General features: G+C 43.8%; 1 protein-coding gene across 3 annotated transcripts; it reads left to right on the forward strand.

Annotated features, from left to right (window-relative positions):
• The first annotated feature begins 574 nt into the window (after positions 1-574).
• SLC16A9 (solute carrier family 16 member 9) lies at positions 575-20,346 on the forward strand. Of its 3 annotated transcripts, none has more exons than XM_074874384.1 (7): positions 575-592; positions 5,186-5,226; positions 6,853-7,081; positions 15,239-15,382; positions 16,301-16,396; positions 18,183-19,091; positions 19,437-20,346. In XM_074874384.1, exons 3-7 carry the CDS (start codon positions 6,886-6,888, stop codon positions 19,613-19,615), a joined length of 1,524 nt encoding a protein of 507 aa, XP_074730485.1. In that variant the 5' UTR covers positions 575-592; positions 5,186-5,226; positions 6,853-6,885; the 3' UTR covers positions 19,616-20,346. The 3 variants fall into 3 exon arrangements, with proteins under 3 accessions (XP_074730485.1, XP_074730484.1, XP_074730486.1); XM_074874383.1 differs by lacking the exon at positions 575-592 and adding an exon at positions 5,649-5,765 and having other exon boundaries at positions 5,189-5,226; XM_074874385.1 differs by lacking the exons at positions 575-592; positions 5,186-5,226 and adding an exon at positions 10,367-10,463 and having other exon boundaries at positions 7,010-7,081.
• The last annotated feature ends 1,190 nt before the right edge of the window (positions 20,347-21,536 follow it).

Consider the following 21,536-nt stretch of genomic DNA (forward strand, 5'->3'; position numbering starts at 1 on the left):
AGAGATCGCAGCAGCGCTGTCACGCTGAACACGGCCAGGGGTAGAGGCTGATAGCTGCTGAGTATTCAGTCAGCTTCTGCCACAGATTTCGCAGTCTGGAGGGTGAAAGGTGCAGGTGGCTGAGCTTGTGGGAGTCGGCAGCTGCCTTGTCATATGTCTAAGGGCGCTGTACGGGCCGCGCACGCCGCTCCGGGCTCGGGCTCTAACGCGGCTGCCTCCGAGGGCAGCGGCTGCGCGCCTGCAGCAGTGAGCCGCGCCTTGCCTGGGCTCGCAGGCTGGGGCAGCAGCGCCGTGTGTACGCTGCCTGCAGCGCCGTTTGCGGGGCAAGCTTGCGGCCTTTGGGCAACGATGGTGGCGGGGAGGCAGCGCCCTTCCCCGTCCTGCAGCGGCCGCGCTGCCTGTGGTACCCGAGCAGGTTCCGAGCCGCTGCGGGATGCCTGGAGGAGCGGCGGTCCTGCTCCTGCCTCCCGGGCTTCAGCCTGGGCGTGAGAGGGAAGGGAGCGGGGGATGGTGCTGGGGCTCGTCGTGCCGTGGAGCAGGGGCAGCCGGCGGGCGCAGCGGCCGGACACCACGGTGAGCGCCGCGGGGGCGGGTAGCGAGGGCGGCTCCTGGCCCGGGACCCTCAGCCGGGGACCGGTGTCCGCCTCTCCCCGGCGAGAGCGGGGCGGAGGGAGGCGGCGAGGCCGGCGTCCGCCCGCGGAGCGGGGCGGGAGGGAGGAGGAGGAGAGGGAGGAGGCGGAGGGCAGGGGCCCGCGGTGGAGGTGAGGCCGCCCCACGCCTGCCCGGAGGGGCGGGGGCCGGGCCGGGGCAGCCCCCCCGCCCCGGGGCTGGAGGCGCTGGCGGCCCCCGGCGGCTCCTCCCCCCCGCCCGAGTTACAACCGGTTCGTGCCGGCACCGGCCGCGGCCGCGCCCCGCCCCGCCGCGCCGCGCCGGGGATGCGGGGCTGCCCCGGCTCGCCGGGGGTGGCTCCTGCCCCCCGCCCGGCCGCCCCCGCCCCACGGGCCGCCCGCTGCTGCCGGCGCGGGGCGCAGGTAACGGGGACGGCGCCGCCTCGGGGGCACCCGGGCTTCGGGGGGGCCGCGGGGCGCCGCCGGGCTGCGGGTGAGGGGAGCGAGGGGGGCGGCCAGGCGGGTCCCCCCCCGGGGCCGCCGAGGCTGGGCTGGGCTGGGCGCCCCGGCGGGAGGCCCCGTGGGGCTGTTCCAGCGCCGGGTGTGGGTGCGGGGGGTGGCCGGGCCGGCCCGGCCCGAGGGGGCTCTGCCGGGGCTTCCGCAGCGTCTGCGCTTCGGGGGAGGAGCTGCCTCGGGACCTGCCGTCACCCCTGGGTGCCCGCCGGGGCGGCCGCATCCCTTGCGGCGCCCATCGACGTCCGCCCCCGGGTGCCCACTGGGAGCGCCCCGTGGTGTTGGCTGCCGGCACCTCCCGGGGTCTCTCCTGGGCGCCTGCTGGTGTCCTGCGGGCACCCGGTGCTGTCGCGGCATCCGCGCCCGCTGTGGGCGCTCGGCACCGGGCACCCCTCGGCACCGGGCACCCCTCGGCACCGGGCACCCCTCGGCACCGGCGCAGCTGCCCAGGAGCGGGGCGGCGGGGCGCGACCCTGTCTCGCCACGTGCGTGGCGTCGGGCCGGCGAGGGCGGCCTGTCCTCACACCCCGTGGTGCCTGGCGCTTCCCCTCGAAACGGGTCTGGAGGTGGAAGGCGTCAGCGAGTAACGCGGCCCTTTGGAGCGGGGGCGTGGGGAGAGGCGAGGCGAGGCCAGCCGGGGGCTATAAGAGCTCCTCCATCCCCACGGAGGGCCTGGCCACGGGCGCCGCGGGGAGCCCGCCCTCGCAGGCTGCGATGCGTGGGGCGCGCACGGCGCTACCGTTTCGCAGAGGAGTTCTCCTCGGGTAAAACAAGTTGGCTGGTGGTTTGCGGCAGCGCCGGCTGACATCTGTCTGCGTGGATGTGTGCTGGTGTCTGACAGGCGGTTACACTTGCAGGGGGTTTTCCATCCCCTCTGGGGCAGTGGGGCTCTGCAAACAGGTAGGACTGGTTCTGCTGAGCTGACAGATTTGTACAAGGCTGGCTGGTTTATGTGCTGCCCTGGTTGATGCTTCTTTATGTGAACTTATTTTGCACAATGGAAAAACATTATTAGGTCGTCGGTAAGTTTTGTTCTGGTATTTTGTTTTGTTTTGAACTCCGCGTTTCTTCCCTCATCGGGCAGAAATGGGAGAAAATATTTATGTTGATGAGCCTCTTGTATAGCTTACAAAAGGGGAAGTAGAGGAGCATGAGGAATAGGTAGATTTGAATGCTGAGAACTGAGAGGGAAATACGTGCATTCAGTGGGAGAGAACTTAAAGACAAATATTTAAACGTGGGAACTACTGTAGTTAGAACATTGGTTAAAGTCTGATGTCATCAGAGTACAGATGCATCCTTTTCAGTGCATTTAATACAGTGCTTACACTGTCATGTCAGTACACACGCAGGTGGACGTTAGAAACAACTAATGCATCACTGCTGCTCTAACACTCTAGGTGTTCCTCACAAGCTAAGGGTAGCAGGAGCTTCACCTGATAATTGCAGGAATGTTGCCTGAAAATAAATAGAAATTTACATGAAATCTAATTCAGCTTAAAATGAGGGATGTTGCTGTTCTGGCCGGTACCATCTTAATTTGTACCAGTGCCTTGCAAAACTGGAATAGCTGAGTGTTAATCACACAGTGATTCTGCTGACATCGGCTTTCTTTGCAGCCATGTGCTGCTCGCGGAAAGCAGCATACTTACCCAGACTCCGGTTGCACAAATAACAAGCTGGAGACAAGCGTATTGCTACTGTCTTTCTCAAGATTCCCTTTGCCACAGATTAATACAAGTTTCTATGCTGAGGGCTAACATTTCAGTCGTACATGTGTTCTTTAGACCAATTATTTTTTTGTGCTCCTCTGTCATCTGTGAGCCAAATTTTAAGATTTATAGGAGGAGTTCAATATTTTGATAAAGCTGCTTAGATAAAAGAAAATAGTTGCAGCCAGACACCTCTCTCTTTCCACATTAAAACTGTTGTTGTTCAGCTCATTCTCTAGGGTTTCTTTTTGTTGTTGTTGGTAAAGGCTTTCATCAAGCAGCTCTCTTCCTCTGATTCTTATTCGCAGTGAGTACAACTCACTGAAAAGCTTTTTCTGACCAAACTTCAAGTTACTGTTTAATTCTTCATGCTTGATTTCTCCATTTCAGTATTTTTGATGTAACTAGGTTTCCTGGAGTCTGAAACAACATCCTTCGGTTTTGTTAACAGTGAGGTTTGTAAAATGGTTCCCACCTGAATCTTAAACCCGTGGTTGTTCGTCTGTTTCCAGGATCACACGAGTCTTCCTGGTTGGTTCCAAAAGAAAACAAAACTATTGAGCGCTGTCTTCTGTGTAGGCTCCTGCTTTATTTTTGATGATCCTGTTTATCTGTACAGTATGTGTCCTCATTCTGCACAGATAGAAAACAGTAAAATGCACTTTGGATCCTTCCCGATCCCCCCTGTGTTGATGCACAGATTCGATGCCCAGGCAGGCAGTGTTGAGAGTAGCGAAAGTTTAGTTCCTACTATCCTCTTGTCTGTGCTCCTAAGCTTTTATACTACAACTTGTCATTTTCAGGGAAGCATTAAACAGCGTACCAATAAAAGGTGTATTGATATCCACGGTTCCAGCAGCGGCTTGGTTGACTGGGAGATCTTTAACTTATCTATTGTGGCAGAGGGCTGTGGGGAACAGGCTCCTTGCACAGGGCTCTCAGCTCACGTGCTCCCTTCAGGAGGACTTCGTGCCTTCAGGGAAGTTAGAAAATACGCCTTATTTTAGGTAGTAGGCACGCAGCGGTGTGAGACAAAGGAGCAACCTGCAAGAAAGGGAAAGAAAAGCCAGGTCATGCTGGCTTTTAAAAACAAACTCTGGGACTTTGTCTATCTGTTTTCACTTTGAGGATGATTTCTGGAGGGAAAAATGACAGTGGCTTTCACTTTTTGCTTGACAATTGCAGACTGTAAATGGCTTGAAGTGTTTAGGAAGTAGAGATGTTTTTGCTACCTGAAATTCTGTTATTTAGCTAAAAGATGCAAAAGAGATTTGTGGTGCAAAATAGGAGGCATCGGGATGTAGGTCTGCTCTCTTGCTGCCATAAGTTGGGAGCAATTGGTTAAAGTCAATAAAGCTGTGCAGACTTGCAGCAGGTGCGGAACTGATCCACAGTTTGGGGTTTTTTTAGTCTTTCTGTTAGAAAAGGCTACGTGACCTAGGACTACGAAAACTTTTTTGCTCTCCTGCCCTGCCCTCCCTTCCTCCCCATCATATGTTTAGAATAGTGGAACTGAACTCAGAGTTGTCTCTGTGCCAAATTTTAGGGCATCAATATAGTGGAAATCAATATAACAGTTAAAATGTGTTTGTTTTCTAAACATTGCTTTTTAAACAAATATGAGTTGGGCTTAGTCACTGTTTTATTTCCATTATTTTAGTTGTTTTCTGAAAACTTCCTTGCTTTGTCTCAGTGGAAGTGTCTTTTCTTGAAGCTGTTACTTATTTCCACCATTTTTACTCCAGTTAGGGACAAAACAAGCCAAGTGATACTTACTTACCATACAGAGAGATGCATATGTCAGCCCGTTTGGTGACTACATACAAATAGTTTAAATATTTTGTGTATAAATATGGGGATCTCCTTTTGTGTAAAGGTTATTGGCGTAGGAAAGTACCTATAAGCAGCTTTTTAATGCTTTGCTACCTTATGGTATGGTTTCTGTCTATCGCAGCTGTCGCCCTTGCATCTCGTGTAATCAGGGACACTTAACAGACATTTGGAGAAATAAATCAGAGCTGACATTTATAACTGAAACATATAACTTTGTAGCATTTGTAACTGGGAATACTGTATGTTGAAGGACTGTCAGTATGTTAAAACCCTAAATCACTTCTAAAGGACCTCGAATGTCAAAGTTCATTTTACATTAGTAGACAATATTTTTGTTATTTTGGGGCTCAAGGCTGCTGTCAGGTGTTAATTAATTGAGGAGGGTTCAGTATTTCTCCACCAAGATAATTTAAATTCCTCTGAAGAGATATTAAAAAGAAGGAATCTAATGTGAAGGCACCAGTTCGGCTGAAAACTTGCTTTGCTGCTTTTTTTCTGCAGGTAGAGTTGCACATGAAGTTACATTTGTAGGAAGCTGAAGGACTTTTTTGTCATCACCTGTAAGTATCTACCCTCAAAGTAATATTTAAGTGCATCTGTAAACTAGAACTGGTCTTTTTCATGTCTCTCTAGTAATTATTCCTCAGAATTTTATACTGTAGCTTTTTTGTAAGTCTTCCATGCAAATTCTTTAAAATTGTCTGACCAAAGCATACAAGGAGCTTGAATGGACATTCTGTTATTGTCTACTTGTTTACACCACTGCTTTCATCAGCAGTAATTTTTTTCCATCTCCTCTGGGTTGTAAGTCCAAAAGGCAGTGCGACACGTTTATTTTTCTGCTTTGCCTCTTGGGGGTCTCCCAGAGCAGAACTGTTACTGTTACTGCAGCAGTCTTAATGTGTAAGCTGCAGGATGAAGATGGTCCTTGAGAATATTTCACAAAGAAAACAGCGTAAGATCTTATCTTTCTATCTTACAGGATAAAGGAAATAAAATTGTTGAGAATCACACGTCTGGTTAGTGACAGAGCCAGGAACAGAACATGGGTTTTGTGATCGTCACTTCGGCAGATCGCTCCTGTAGAGAGGGAGGGCAGGTTAGTTGTGTGCGCAGGGACTCACAATCCCATTGGAGGCATCCAAACTCCAAAGCAATTCAGCGAATTTTTAGAAAAAATTCTTTGCTAGATTTTAGAGGTATTGGTCCCTACATTCACAAACGAGTCTTAAGAAGGTCTGAGGACAGTAAGTTATTAAAGGCCATAGATGCACAGGTGGTGGATCTTGCTGTGCAAAGGAGTGAGGTGGCACTTACGGACTGCAAGAAGCGATTGCCAGTTTGGGGAAGGGTGTTGTGTGCAAACGGTGCGGAGGGCGGACGCTGTAACAGGAGATTTTTGTGTGCGTATTTAATACTGTCATGTCTTGGCGTATAAGCCACACCTGTACACAGTTTTAAAACTCACTTCACTTGTTAATACTTAGAAGGTGATTTTTGGATGCATCACTCATCTACACATCACCCTGTTGACAGAGCAGAGTACTGAACTGTTACTATTTCCAGAAGGTCAGTCTTCCTCTTGGCCTGCCTCTCCCAGAGTACACTATCTGGTGGCAAACACCTTGCTAAACTGCAAGGTACTATGCTGAGATTACAACGAAGTAGAGATTTTTATTTTTTTTTTTTTGGACCTTAACTAATATTTTTATACTTGTGATTGATTTTTTTTTTTCAATCCTAAGTTATTTATTGGGATTGTTTTATACTTGTAGCTTTTCTCGTCCTTCAAGCCTACATGCTTCACTCAGGATATCTGAGGTCTTAACAGCAGGTGGCCGCGTGGTGTTCTCGTTGAACTCTGGCAGATATTAATGCCTGGGGTCTTCACAAGGCCTATTTAACACTCAGAAAATGAAATGTTCCCCCTTTCTGTAGTACAGTGATGATGTATGTATGACTTATTAATTCTTTCTGTACTGTTCCTGTGTTATGCAGAAGAGGTAGAAGTACCAAATGGTAACTAACTCTCATTGCCTGCATGCTGTGTTGCATGTATTTCTTGAAGGATGGTTGAAATAAGCTTCTGCTTGAATGTGCGCTTCTCTGTACAGCTCACTTGTATTAGCAAATCAAGGGCAGTCACATTTCTAATGCTCTGTTCTGTTTGGTTTTTGTTTACACAGGTTCTGCCTGTACATCTGCGCTCATCAGAGAAGATGGTGTTTCGGAAACCACCAGATGGTGGCTGGGGCTGGGTGATTGTTGTTGTTTCCTTCTTTACTCAGTTCTTGTGTTATGGATCACCGCTGGCGGTGGGAGTCTTGTATTTAGAATGGCTGGATGTGTTTGGAGAAGGGAAAGGCAAGACTGCTTGGGTTGGATCACTAGCAAATGGAATCGGATTGCTTGCCAGTAAGTGTAGAAGCAGTATCTATCTTGAAATGTGTCTTCTAATAGATGCTTTCATCTGTGTGTGCTTTTGGAAGTAAAGAGAGCTGAAAATGATAGAATGAGGATGCTGCATTTTTGGTTTAGGTCAAGACAGGCAAGAATATGTTTATAGTTCCACTATACATAAACCAAAGCAATGTAATGGTAAAGAGCAATAAAAATATTACCCTTAGAAAATTCAAAATTACTGTATTTGAATAAACTAGAAAAAACAAACTCTGGGAAACTGAATGGTAATTTTGTCAGTAAGATTTTTATTTTTTTTTTAAATGAGTCTTTAAGACTAACATTTGCATTAGTCTCTTTTAAAATCAGAGCAGACTGTTAGTCTGAAATGGTTCAAGTGCTTTAAGAAAAAAAAGGTCAATTAATAGACCAGTTACTAACTTTTCAGCTCTAGAAGTAAACCCACCAGTTAGGGTGGGTGAGGGCTCTTTTCCACTGTTTGAGAAAAAACTCCCTTTGAAGCTTGCAAAGTTATGGATAACGGTGGCATTAAATAAAGCAAGCTTTTCTTTAGTAAGACATTGTCACTTGGAGAATAATAGCAGGGTTTTAGGGAAATAAAACACCACTTTGATAGTCCATAGGTCCATTTTGTTGTGGTTTTCTTTTTAACATTGAACCATAGGTATTGTACTGGGTAATATCACTAACTTCTGCTTTTCAAAGATTCACCATGGGAACTATTATCTTTTTGCTGAATCTGGAAAAAATTGCCTGTCAGCAGAGCAATTGCTACAGGCAAAAGCAATTAGTAGTAGCTTAATGGACAAAATGCAGCTCAGGATTCTGAGGAAATCTCTCCTTAAAAGAAAGTTGATGTTCAAATAGCAATACAGACTGAATAAAGACCACTGCTTTGTATAGCGCTATAGCTGGCCAAATACTGGTGTCACACTTGTGTTAGGGTTTTATATCACTAGGCAGAACAGAAATGGGCAAAGGAAGGTGGATCATTAACCACAAGACAACTATATTCAGTCCCAGGGTGTAAGTGGGCAAAGGACTGTAGACTGCTCTTCCATCATACTTTTTTATTTTCCTGTTTTAAGGGCATTAACTCTTACTATTAACAGAGCAAGACCTAAAGAAACTTGAGTGAGAGAATGAAGTGGGGAGAAAAGAAGGATAAACAAGACAGTTACTGAAGAAAAACTAGGCAGAAGGGGATTACAAGAGAAGGGGTGAAGAAAAGCCCTCTCCCTGGAGACCAGAAGTCTCTGGCTCGCTCTTCTGACCACAGCCTCAGCCCCCTTTCTTGTGTGTCAGCACCATGCCAGTTTCCAGATTTCTTAGTGCCCTCTGTCTTGCCACTGTGAGCAATTGTCAGTGGTATGCTTTATAGCAAATAGAAACTTCTGTGACTGAATAATGCAAATAAAAGCTGATATTGTAATTGATTTTGGTATGAAATTATTAAATTACTTGAAATTTTGACAGGTTAGGAGGAACATTATTTGTCAGTGTACTTCTGTTCTCTCAGTTTGGGATTTGGAAGCTTAATAATAATTCCTATTTTTAATGCCCTCAAAGAAAAGTACAGTGAGGGCCTTTTAATTGCATTGATGTTATCAGAGTGGGCTGAAAACAAAATACATGTTTCTTGCTTTACCTGAAATGGAAGATCCCACAGTGTTATCAAGCTGGGATCTGACCTTAATAATAAATCTACTTAAAGTAAACTTGTTGAAGAGGCAGTGTAAGTATCATAACCTCTACCTAAAACTAGAATGCTCTGGACAAGTTACAATTTTTCATGCAGTTTTCATAGTAGGCCTTTTTCAGACTAGTCACTAGTGTAAAGAACATACGTGTTTTCAGTGCAAAACCACTGATATAACACATTGCAAAGTTAGGCCCTTTTCATGAGTAAGGGAAAAGGAGGAAAAGAGAACTTGCTTCTGTTCTTATTCCTGCTATTGCAGGTTCCAGTATTATAGGCCAGGTGGGATTATTGTGTGTTGTAGCCTATGTTAAGTAGATGATCAGGCCAATTGAATTTTTCTACATTAGCATGTTTTCATGTATGTGAAAAGATATTATCTGTAATTTAATAATTTTAACAATCTCCCCAAGCAAGCTGATCTCAGCAGCAATATTGCCTGTGTGAATCCTAGTAACAGGACAGCTTTACCCCAAAGCTGTTTAGTCGCTTTGCCTTTTACTGTTCCTAACTTGACTCTTCTAGTATTTGTTGTTCTTTCCTTTCTCCTTCTTTATTTTGGTTTTCAGTCTCTGATCTAGTTATCCAATGACATATTTTCAAGTATTGGTAATCTTAAAGCAATCCATGCTACATGCAGAAGATGGAATTCTCATTTGATGTAGAACATATTTTAGTGCATTCTCTGTCTCTTGTAACTTTTCTCAGTAGTTAATTCCCTCCTTAAAAGTATGTAATCTTATGATACAAGTTGCTTAGTTTTAGTTTTCAGCTGATTAATAATGTTACCTTTAAGTGGTTTATTTCAAAGTGGCCCTGAATGTGTGGTGTATGTCTAGAGACTGCAATCAGATTACTTCTAAATTTTCTTTTAAGCCTGTACTTTGATACAGTCCTTTTGCCATTGATACAAGAGACTTCTCTTTTAATTAAGGCTCTTCTTGAGAGTCATTATGACTCTTCTGTGAGCCCTCTCCAACTTAATATCACCTTTCTGAAGCTGTAGATGCCAGACTGGAAAAAGAACGGCAGTTACAGTAGATTTGCAGCTACATACAGGAAATAAGTTAGTGTCCATTTTCTTAAGGAAGACTTTTCTCAGTGATAGCACTGGAAATCATATTAGCTAGCTTCTGTAACAGTGGAAGGTAGCTGCAGTGACTTAGCTATATTAGTACTGTAATTTCACCAAAAGAAGAAAATGTCCTTATATGTATGCCAGCTGGCACAGGAAAAGGTTCTGTGTGTCTTCTCCCCTTCCCTCTGTACATGTAGTCTTCAATGTTTTTTGAAGTAGCTGGTGCTGGTGAGTCCTTTCACATTTGCTGTATTGGTGTCCTTTCTACAGTGTTTACTTCTGACTTGTGTGAGAGCTAAACTTAGACTCGAGACATAGAAACCCAGTACAGCACCTTGTTTATTGAGATGAATTTCCTAGCCACCTGGTGTTCGATTTCTGCCCTCTTGCTCGCAGCACAGACAGTGTTGCTAAGGCCAGTGTTCAGCCCTGAGCTAGACTGTTCAGCCCACCAGCTGGAAACCGGAATGGCGCAGGGACCTGATTGATCTCTTCCTTGCAGGATGACTTGGGTTATAACTTTCTGTGATGTGACCTTACAGTGGATTGGAAGAAATACGCCTAAAAGAGTGAAAGAAAATCATCAGTACAGGGCACTGGTGAGACCTCCTCTCCAATCAATATTGGGTGTCATAATGCTGATCAGGCTATAGTAGATGCGGCACATGGCTGCAGGGATGATGTAGGGCTTGTTGCAGAGGAAGAGTTTGAAAGAGCTTAGCACGTTTCCCCTACTAAAACAGGCCAGAGGAGGATATTTATTACAGTGTTGAAGATTGTATGTTTCTCCTGCCCCAGATGTTCTTAATTTTACATCCATTTGGAGCCTGAAGTTAAATTTGGTCCATGTTACACTTGTTAAAAGCAAAACAGACAAAGACCTTGGCGCCTGTAATTGGCACCACAGCTGTTTATAGTAAGAGTTGACTTCACAGTATTTGGCATAGCAGGAGACACCAGCAATATGTCTCCCATTCCCATTCCCCTTTATTAATGGAGAAAGAACAAAGGGAAGATTCTTCCTTGAAAGGCACGTCTTGATAAATTAATGAATGGGGTGTTTCTGCTGGTCTGAGGCATTCAGTGTTAAATATTTTAAAAGCTCAATTTTGTGTTTTCAAACAATAATTTTACAACTCTAAAAAACACTTTGCAGCATCTACGTATTTTTGGACAAAAACCTCGCACATAGGTAGGCCTAGCTGTAAACTATGGAAGGTATACATAGTTTGTGGGGAGGGGAGAGGGTGTCCCAGAGATTCCTCCAAAGAGGAGACCAGTTCACTTAATAACTTCATCAGAAAGGAACAGTCTTTTCAATCGGTTGGAAGTGGGTTGTTCTCCAGTGTAAAAAGGCTTTTTCTGATCTATATTCTTATCCAAAATACAAACATTTGGAGATTATTGTATTTATTATGACCATGTTTTAGCAATGCCTTTAATATGCAAAAAATATTCTTGTCTTCTGTCCAGTGACTCTTTATGTACAGTCCACGAGCATTGCTTCTACTCTACAGTTTCAACAGGCTCAGACAGATGTCGACAAGTAGGGTGGGTCAGATTGATGCAGGCGATAAGAAAAATAACTCAGTTGTCCAGTATTGTTTGTTTAGCGAAATGTTTTGTGTGTGTATGAGGTGAAGGAGGGAGGACCCTCCCTCATGAGATGAGGAGATGAACGAGTGGAGGAAGAGAGTATTAGTTTGCAGAATTTTTCTCTTCATGTGAGAAGATTGAGGAAGAGAATGTTAGTTCTTGATGTCCATTAAAGAAAACAACTTTGTACTTGTCAGGAGGTCAGAAGACTGTCGCAGTTATAAAGTTTCTGTGTGAGCAGCAGATGGCTTGTTTTCACATCACAGGGAGGACTCACTGTCATGTCTGGGTCTCACTGAGGGTAGAGTCTTTTATTCAAAAAAAATCTTAATTAAAATGTCAATGTACAAATGATTCCTCCTAGAAGTTGTTCTTCTTTGGTCTCTCTGCATGAACATCTACTGTGAGAGCCCATTTTCTTTCTGCTGCTTCTTCCCCTTTTGTCTAGGCATCTTCTTGACTGCTCCCCTGCAGAGCCTGATAATTGTATTACTGGCTGCCGAGCCTTGACAGCTCATGTGCAGAAGAGCAGTGGCTAAGTGGCTTCTAAGTCTTTCTTCCTAGAGTTAGCTGCCATTCTTATAAACTGGGCTGGTATCTTTTTTTGATAGAGTTCAGTCTAGCTTTAAGATACATCTTGGTAGGAAAAAAGCACCAGGGATTTTATTTGTAAAAGAGGTAAATATTTATCAGTCTTCAAATATTATTCTAATACCAGTGCTAACCCCTGGAAATGCTTGTCAAAATGCTGGCTTAAAAGCCATTTTCCATGCTTACTATTGAGGATTGCCACTGGGATTTTATTTTTACGTTGTTCACGTTACAGTGAGAAATACGTTATCAGTGGAAGGATCTTTCTGAAAGAGAGTCAGCTAATGAAAACCCTTACGCTGCCTGAAGAGCTGTTTCCTATGCAGCTGTACGTAGACTCCTACATTCTTCAGAATATCCACTTTGAACAAAATCCACATGGCAGGAGTTCACAGAGCAAGCCTCAGTCCCATTCTGGGAAAGTTGGACATTTGACTAGAATTAACTGCCTTGAACCCATTGTACTTGAATTACTTGTAGAGAATAACATGTTTGTGTACAGTGAACTCCTGTGCAAATACCATGGTAATAACCAAAGGTACTGTGCCTGGTGGAAAAAAAATGCCAGCTCTTTGGGAAACAGAGAAAGAGAAGGAATGCAAGGAGACAGGGAAAAGAACAAAGATGCTGGCTGTCATAGGGGTTTTCTTTTGTGACTTTTATTTTCCAGCAGTATGATGAGGGGACTGTGAAAGTAGGGCGTAGAGTGAAGGGGACGATGGAGCTGTTTTTCTTCTCATCTCAGAGACCTATAATAACTATTTTAATACTTACACTGGCACTTCTTCTTACAAAAAGGGCCATTGCTGAGCTGCCAGATTTCTTGCTGTGTGAGATGACACATTAATATTGAGCTTATTGGAGCAGGTTCTTCAGTTTTGTGCAGGTTGTTTTCCATGTCGGAGCAAAAAGATCTCTTTGTACTTTCTGTTCTCCTTTGAGATTATTTTTTGAAAGTGGCAGAAGCTGGTAGAGCATTTCCTTGGGACCCTGTCAGAGATGCTTTTGATAGTGTTCCAGAGGAGAGTGTCCTTGTCGGAATATGAAGACGTGTTTTTCAGCCCCGTGTCTCCCTTGTTCTGACTTGGGATCAGAGCGTCCAGCTTCACCTTGCATCCACTAGTAGCAATCAGTGCAGTCTGTACTGGTACCACCCCCCCAGGCTGGACAGAGACCTTCTGAAAGTAGCTCTGTCAAAATATAGAGAGCAGGTGGAAGGCAAATACTGTTTGTTTTAGCAAGGTAGTGGGTCAGATGGAATAAAGAATGGAAAGAGTGCAAATTCCTCTGCTTAATTGAATTATGTTATCACTACCTAATTTTTTATGTAATACAGATTCAATCCTTTGTTTATTTTTAAATCCCATGGGTTTAGGAAACATACCAATCTTAATTTGCCAGTTCTAGTAATTAATTCTAAGAATCAGCAACAATCTAACACTCTCAGCTTTTGTTCTCAGCAAGTTACTCTGCCCAAGTTATTCTGGCCGACTTTCATTCCCACAGCATGCTGACTCTTGAGAAGCAGCAAGGACTTACATCTTCCTTTTTCATTGTTTCGAAAATCCAAATAAACCCTACTTCCCCAGAAGATTTTTCTCGATTCTTCTTCAACTCTGGCTCCTTGCCTGGATAAGCCCCAATTCAGACTTGCTTCCCTTTACGTTCCCTAGGCCGATAGCTCTTACGTAGGGCCAAAGTTCTGACCTGCCTTGCCTTTGAGGATCGTTTCACCTGCTAACGATTCTGTGCTCCTGCCTGCCAGAACAGCTTGTCCCATGGCTGGTAACCACACGAAAACCTTGCCTACATTCCCAGCTGCTAGCTCCTGTCTGCAAACCTAGGCAAGCACCATCCTCAGCTCCAACTGTTGTTCACCTCGTATCACCTCTCCGGGCTCACCTCGCATCTGCAGGGAATCTCAGTTATGTGTGAGTCAGGGAGGACCAACCTTAACAAATGGCAGACTCCAAAGTTAGTGCTTTTGCAGATTGTATCGGCCATGGAGTGTCTTTGTATCGCTGAGAATGAGATACAAAGGCACTGAGGGGTTTTTTTGTTGTTGGCTTTTAAATAATGTCATTCATCTGTGTATCTGACTTCTAATCTCAGAGTTGCTGAGTTTAGGATCTTGGGGCTAATATATAAGTCTCTGTGTGAATGTTTGGAGCTGCAGAGTTTCAGATGAGAGATTGTCTTTTGCAAGCCAAGCCCCTTGCTGGTTGCTTATTCATGCAGGGCTCCAAGCTTGCATGCTACTTCAGACTAAAAGGTGTATTCCAGGTCACACAACTGAAAATAAGTGCTTGTTCTACAGCTTCTGTGAGGGGAGAACTGGCTGACTAGAGGCAGAGTACGAATTTTGCCTGCACTTTGTTCTTGTTTTGAAGAACTAACCAACCAGGAAATACTGGGCGGGTAAAGAGAGGGAGAAACCTTTTCCGAACTTCATGAACATTGCTCTGGACATTCTCAATAAATGCCTTTATTTTCTGTAGTGTTACAGTAGAAATCAAGATAGGCGTTAAACAGTTATTTGGTAAAAAACTGGCTAGCAGATATTTAACTGCCTAGAAAATCAGGGAAGAGTGGTCTTTGTCTTTATCGGGTATATGAGCAGATATTTCCTCTGTGTAAGCACCAGGTGGCATTCTTACCATGATTATGATCAGAAGTTACTATTTTCCATTTCGGTTTTATAAATCTCATATCAAGATGAATACAGATATTGACTTTCTGAAACACAGTCTTTGGGCTCTGTCCAATACCTGCTTGGTTAAAGCCTGACTGATGGTCTAACTTGTTTTGGTACCTAAAAATAAAGACACTTTTGAGAACCTCTGTACAAGTCTTTGGGTGTGTAGTGACAGTGTTATAGTCCAGTACGTATGTATCATCCTGTGTTTAAAGAATGTTTTGTTTGCTCTCTCCCTCTTAGCTCTGGTACCATTTCATGGTCTTAATGTCAGTTTCTCCTCGAATAAAAACCTTGCAAGCTTGATCTTGTATGTTTTTATAACCGACTCTTTTAAAGAATACTGTAAAAATGAGTACTCTGAATTGTTGTTTCATATAATTATATATTTAAATAATTGTTGTAAGAAACATTTCCACAGACTGATATTTTTTTAGAAGTTCTTCCTGGTGCTGGTATTTACCAGAAATGTTTGTCCTGCTTTTCCTCTAGGTCCTGTCTGCAGTATATGTGTATCGTCTTTTGGAGCGAGACCAGTGGCAATCTTCAGTGGCTTTATGGTGGCTGGGGGCCTCATGATGAGCAGTTTTGCACCTAACATATACTTTCTATATATTTCATATGGGATTGTTGTTGGTAAGAAACACTTTCATACAGAGACTTAATCTTTATTATTTTGAGTCTTGGTTTATGAATCTGAAATGGGAAACTGATTCACAGAGGCAGTGGTAGTCTGGAACTTGCTTTATCAAGGAATACTTTGGGGAGGGGTGTTGCACAGGCAGGCTGTTATCATGTAGTGAAAGATGAAAGCAATGCATATGTTCATCAGGGTTTGAAAACACTTTGTCCTCTGTTGACACGATTGTTAGAGACAGAGAAGCTGGGGTTTTACCTAAGGTGTGGAATCAAGCAGGTCTTCTGCAGGCATGAAGTGCCAGTCTTAAGGGAATAACATCTCTTCTGGAATTTTGTCACGTACTCATTCTAATTTGATAAATTAGAGATCATTAGGGAGCGATGTTGTTCTCCCCATAACTGGGTTGAACCTAAAACGCTGTGCTAGAGGCATGAAAGTGCTGTTCTCCTAGCAGGTGGTGACCTGCCCCTCTGCGCTGCAGGGGGCTGCTGTGGGTGGTTGATCGAATTAACTGTGTCAGGAATCTGGGCGCCTGGCTGGCCATCAGGGACCCAGCAGCGTACTGGCTCGGTCACAGTGCCCCGTGGATGTGGCTCTGCTGTTTCCTGGGGCCAGCCCCTGGACTGAAAGCCATGTAACCCTTCCATGTAGCACAGAGCCTGAGCTGGTGAAGTGCCCAAGCCCAGCCTGCTCCACACAGGCTCTGCAGCCAGGGGTGGCCGGGGGGAGAGGGCGGTGGGACAGTGCAGGAGCCTGAGGGCCCTGTCAGCATGAGGCCAGTGTAGCTGGTGCTGAGCCAGACTTAAAAGGTACCTCTGTGCCCAGAGTACACTACTGTATCATCTGGGGAATAAAAGGGGGCATTCATTTCCCAGAGTGTGTTGCATGCTTTACTTCTACCTCTTTTTCTTAAGGGCTTGGATGTGGCCTTTTGTATACCGCAACAGTTACCATCACTTGCCACTATTTTGACAAACGCAGAGGCCTTGCACTTGGTCTGATTTCAACAGGTATGACTTTTAATTGTCGTACTCTCTAACTTTTCAACTCTGTACCATTACCCTGGCAATAAAACCCAGGAGATTATATTTTTCTCAGTTATTTCCTGAAGTACTTAAGTCAAAACAGTAGCAAAGAATGGATGAAATCAGGCTTCAGATAAAATAGTAACTACACTTGCAGGTGTATGGTATGGATTATCCCTATAGATGAGAAAAGGATATTTACTGACATGAAAGCAGACTCATGAGTAGCTTGGGCTGTGTGTTATGGGTAACAAGAGGGGAAACTTTCCATAGAGGTCTCTTCTCCCTCTTCCTTCTTACACGAGACCAGAGGGGAGAAAGAGATTGGGAATGCAGGATATGCATGCTGGATCACCATAACCTCACATTAGCTGTACCTTTAAAGGAGTACTTGAAGTTTGGGCTTACATTTTTAATATTTTCTCCTTTCCAATCTAAAAGGAGACTAAATTCTTAAATCTTCCAAAGGCTCATCCCAGCTTTTTGTCCATGTATGTTAAAGGGATCCTAGAAAAATGAACCTCTGATAATACAAGGAAAATTCTTTGAAGACTCCTGAGCAGTCTTCCTCATTCTCTCTCTGGGCCTTTAGGTTGTGTGGTGTTGTCCTTTACACCAAGGAATTGCTAAATTAATGGACCAAGTAGGAACTATTAAAGAAGGCTGTTGTCCCATGCCTTGCTTTCAGTATTGTACGATTCTCTCCTCTGATCTGTTTGCACAAGTGGCTGTTAGTGAAGAGAGACCTGGTCGGTACAGTCAATACTGTGAGATACTAATGCCAGATCCATGCCAGTGAAATAAAGGGGAACTTCTGCAGAAATGTTCCTTGGAATCATTTTCAGTGGCTTTTATTGGGATTCCAGGTAGTTTGCCTTAAGGCCTGATTTTGTTGAGCCCTGGTTAGTTTTAGTACCTGGAAGATGAAACAAGTCTGAATTTTATTATTTTTTCCTGTGTTTAGTACTGAAGTCTGTAAATGGCTTTAATATAACCTAGAGACTTCAGCAAATCATTTTAATTTGAAGTTTGTCTTTAAATTCCTCTGTATTTGTGAGTGGACATCCATTGATTACGATGGATCTGTGCTCACTTCAACCGAGAGCTTTTTCTTTAAACTGGTGGGATTGCATCAAATGCTTGTGTTCGTAGTAACTGCTTACTCTTCAGTGTATTGTTCTGAATAGCCACATTTCTCAAATGCATGTTTGGCCCTGCAGAGCTTCAGAAATGCCTTTGGAGTAAATTCACAGCATGTGAGCCCCTTCCTTAAACACCAAGCAGTCAAGGGTTGTCTCTAGGAGGGCTCTTGGTGAACCCCTGGTCTGTTCCTGCCTTAGAGGAGGAAAGTGGCAGCGAGGAGAAAAGGGAAAATGTTGGTGTCTGAAATTCTAACTGTGCTAACTCAAAGCAGTGCCTGAAGGGATACATGTATGTGAGTGCATGGCAGAAGGATGGCTTAATAGTTCTTTGATGTTTTTCATCAGATATAGTATTGATCCTACTTGTTTCTAAAGTGGCTGCTAGTGTTAATTGTCATAAATTGTTCAGGTATTTTGAAAGGCTTTTTATTTTATGGATACTCAATAAAGAAACTGTAACTTCAAGAGGGATGGTAGCTTACCAGTTCATTAGACTGGGGAGAGAGGAGCACAAATGACTTGCCATTCCTGTGACAGTATATTTGTAGCTGCTGAAATGTAGAAGTTTGCTTGTGTTGAAGAATGTTCTCAGTTCTTCAGTTTAAACTGATCTTATTTTCCTTTTATAGGCTCAAGTGTTGGACTCTTTATATACGCAGCATTGCAAAGAGAGCTTATTGATCTATATGGACTGGATGGTTGTCTGCTAATAGTTGGTGCACTGTCTCTAAATATATTAGCATGTGGCAGCCTAATGAGACCACTGGAGTCATCTGATTCTCCTCCACCAGAAAAAACGGGTGTAGACAAAGTCCCAGATCAATATTTTGTTTACCATGAAAAAGAAAAGACTGTTGAAGAAAATATAAGCATCCTTGAAAAGGGCTATGTTGATGAAAAATGTGTGAACAGTATGCCTGACAACAAACAGGATAGCATTTTAAATAAGAATGTATTAAACTCAATAAATGTAAATGAGAAAGACACTTATAAAAAGAAAGTTGTAGAACAGACAAACTTCTGCAAGCAACTCGCCAAAAGGAAGTGGCAGCTCTATTTGAACTACTGGGAGGAAACCATGGTTCTTTTTAAGAACAAAGTATTTTCAGCTCTCTTTGTTGCCATCTTGCTCTTTGATATTGGTGGATTTCCTCCTTCACTGCTCATGGAAGATGTAGCAAGAAGTGCAGACATTAATGAAGACGACTATCACATGCCCCTTATTTCTATTATAGGCATTATGACTGCTGTTGGCAAACTTACTTTAGGAATACTGGCAGATTTTAAGTGGGTTAACACTTTATATCTATACGTAACTACCTTACTAATGACAGGAGTGGCCTTGTTTGCAATTCCATTTGCCAAAAGTTACCTTACGTTAGCGATGCTTTCTGGGATTTTGGGTTTTCTGACTGGGAACTGGTCAATTTTTCCATATGTAACAACAAAGACTGTGGGAATTGAGAAACTGACTCACGCATATGGAATATTGATGTTCTTTGCTGGGCTTGGAAATAGCCTCGGACCACCAATTGTAGGTAAGGTCAAGATAGATACTATAAAATGAACATGAGCTTGTCAGGCCCCAGACAGAATTAATTTACATGCAAGTAGTTCTAGTTGGTCCTAATAACAATGAAGAGATGAAATCAAAATCTTCAACAAAAATTAAAGTCTGTTTTGCTTAAGCTGGCCAAGCTGATTGTGTTCTGGTTTTGGCTTTGATGGAAGCGCATTTCATGTCGAAGTCGTCAAACTGCATTTTAGATTTGGCCTTTTTTGGGTAGTTTGGTTTGTTTTTTGCCTTGATGTTTCTCTGACTTACAGTGCTGTGTTACATTTAACTCCTCACTGATGCGCTTCTCTCTTATTTTTGCCCTCAGGTTGGTTTTACGACTGGACACAGGAGTATGACACTGCATTCTATTTCAGTGGCTTTTGTGTCTTACTGGGTGGATTTCTTCTGCTGTTGGCAGCGTTACCCTGCTGGAATGCCTGTACCAATCAGAGCTCAAAGCTGCCTCCAAATACTTACTCCTACAAAGTTGCATCTAGTGCTTAGGTGACAACCGGAAAACACTTTGTGCTTTTTTATATTATATAGTGAAGTATTTTAGTAATTTTCCACTTATTTATGAAGCCCAAAAATCCTTTTCCACTAGAAAAAAATCCATTGTTGCTTGTTGTTCGGTTCCTTTTTCTTCTTTTATTTCTATTTTATTTTTAAGAACAGTCTTATTTTGTCTACTATGCACTGTATTTTCAGCCTTTGTCTACTGTAATTTCCTTTTACGCTGTAAGGGGTATATTCTGCTGTATTATCAGCTGTACTTTTTTTTTTTTTTTTAAGGGGGGGTGGTATGAAGGGGTGAAACCTTTGAAGCAAAAATGAAGGCCTGTTCCTTATAGGAGAAGGCTGGCATTTCTGTCACCTTTTATAGGTCTCCGAGTTGCACAATCAGACTTTACAAAAAAAAATTTGCCTTATTAGAATGTAATACCGTGGCAAGGTGCTTATAACATCATGCTTAGGTTAACTTGTTGTCTTTTTAAAGTTTCTCTGATTTACAATGAAGTGCCAATTGGGGGAGGGAGAAGAGGGGGGGTAAAAGCCAACCTTGTGTTACATAACTGAAGTGAACTTTATGATGAAAGTAAAGATTCTTACTACCACTGCAACTGAGAATTATGTTTATAAATATTGCACATTTTGTGAAGTCTGTTTATAAAACTGTTGAACCAAAACCTTTTAAACCAAGGAATAAATATGACTGTTGAAACCATGAAAAGAAATGCTTGGTGTTATGCAAGTTCATAATCTTTAGACTGATGTTGGAGATGTGCTCACAGAAGCCCACAGATGAGTGTTTCGGAGCAAGTCACCTGCAGTCTGGCAGTGCTGGGGACATCTCTTGTTGCACAACTACAGTTTAGTAGGTTGAACCTGCTGCGGAGAGCTTAGTAGTAGATCTTTCAACAAGATAGACCTGATGAAAAAAGGAAAAATGTGACAGCAACATCATCTTTGCTCTGTCGTTTTTGGAATGGACATAGCAAGGAGAAAATTTAGTAATGGGGAGCAAGAAAAAGCATGGGGGAGGGGTAGCAGAAGAGGTATAGGGGAAGATGAGGTGGAAAGAGTTGCAACACCTGAACACCAAACGGGTCAGTGAAGAGAGAGCCCCTGAAACCTGCTGCTTGGATACTCTCTAGCTGCAGGCTAGCTCTGTGTGTGTGTTGGCTTTTTGCTTGTTTAACCCAAGGCCCAAGGTTGACATGACTGGGGGGAATGCTGTGTGAGGCTGAAGTCTTTCCTGAGCCAGGCAGGTGCTACAGCAAAGGCAGGATGACTCTGCTAGCTCTGCACTGCCCTGCATGCCCTGTGTAGTAGCTTTTGCTTCTGTAGCTGCTCCCGTGCCAAAGGTGTGTCTGGTTGCTCTTGCGTAGTAGTCGCAGAAATCTGGTGCGCTTTGGCTTCTTGCTGTAGGTTTAAAGTTTAGTGGAGCATGCTGGGAAGCCTTGGGTGAGGTCGTTCTTAGTCCTGAGTTGCATCCTGTGTGGTTGCCTGCAAATGTCCAAGTAGTTCTCAGCAGTACTATGTGCCTCAAATGTCTGCTGTGATTCTAGCTCATAAATAATCTTTAAGATAAAAAAACAGGCATGTAATGAGCAACCTTTATTGTCAAAGTGCTATGCACAGAGTTACTGTGCTTGCACACCTCATTAAGCAAGAGCGATGTAACCTTTAAGTGGAGCAGACATAAGTGCAAGTAATGTTCCCTCTTCTGGTCCAAGGTAGGAAAATCCAGCTTGGCTTCAGACAGTTTTTGCTGACTTTCTGGGATTCACTTATGTTTGTTTGTATTAAAACTTGACAAAAATAAAGATGCAGTTAGTTTGTCTCCTTGGTTTTTTCCTCCATTTGTCAGCTGGGTGTAACTACTCTGTAGGTTTTTTTTCCTGGATTGCTTATTCAATGCATG

This window comes from Strix uralensis, chromosome 7 (assembly GCF_047716275.1).
Source record: "Strix uralensis isolate ZFMK-TIS-50842 chromosome 7, bStrUra1, whole genome shotgun sequence".
Lineage (NCBI taxonomy): Eukaryota > Metazoa > Chordata > Aves > Strigiformes > Strigidae > Strix > Strix uralensis.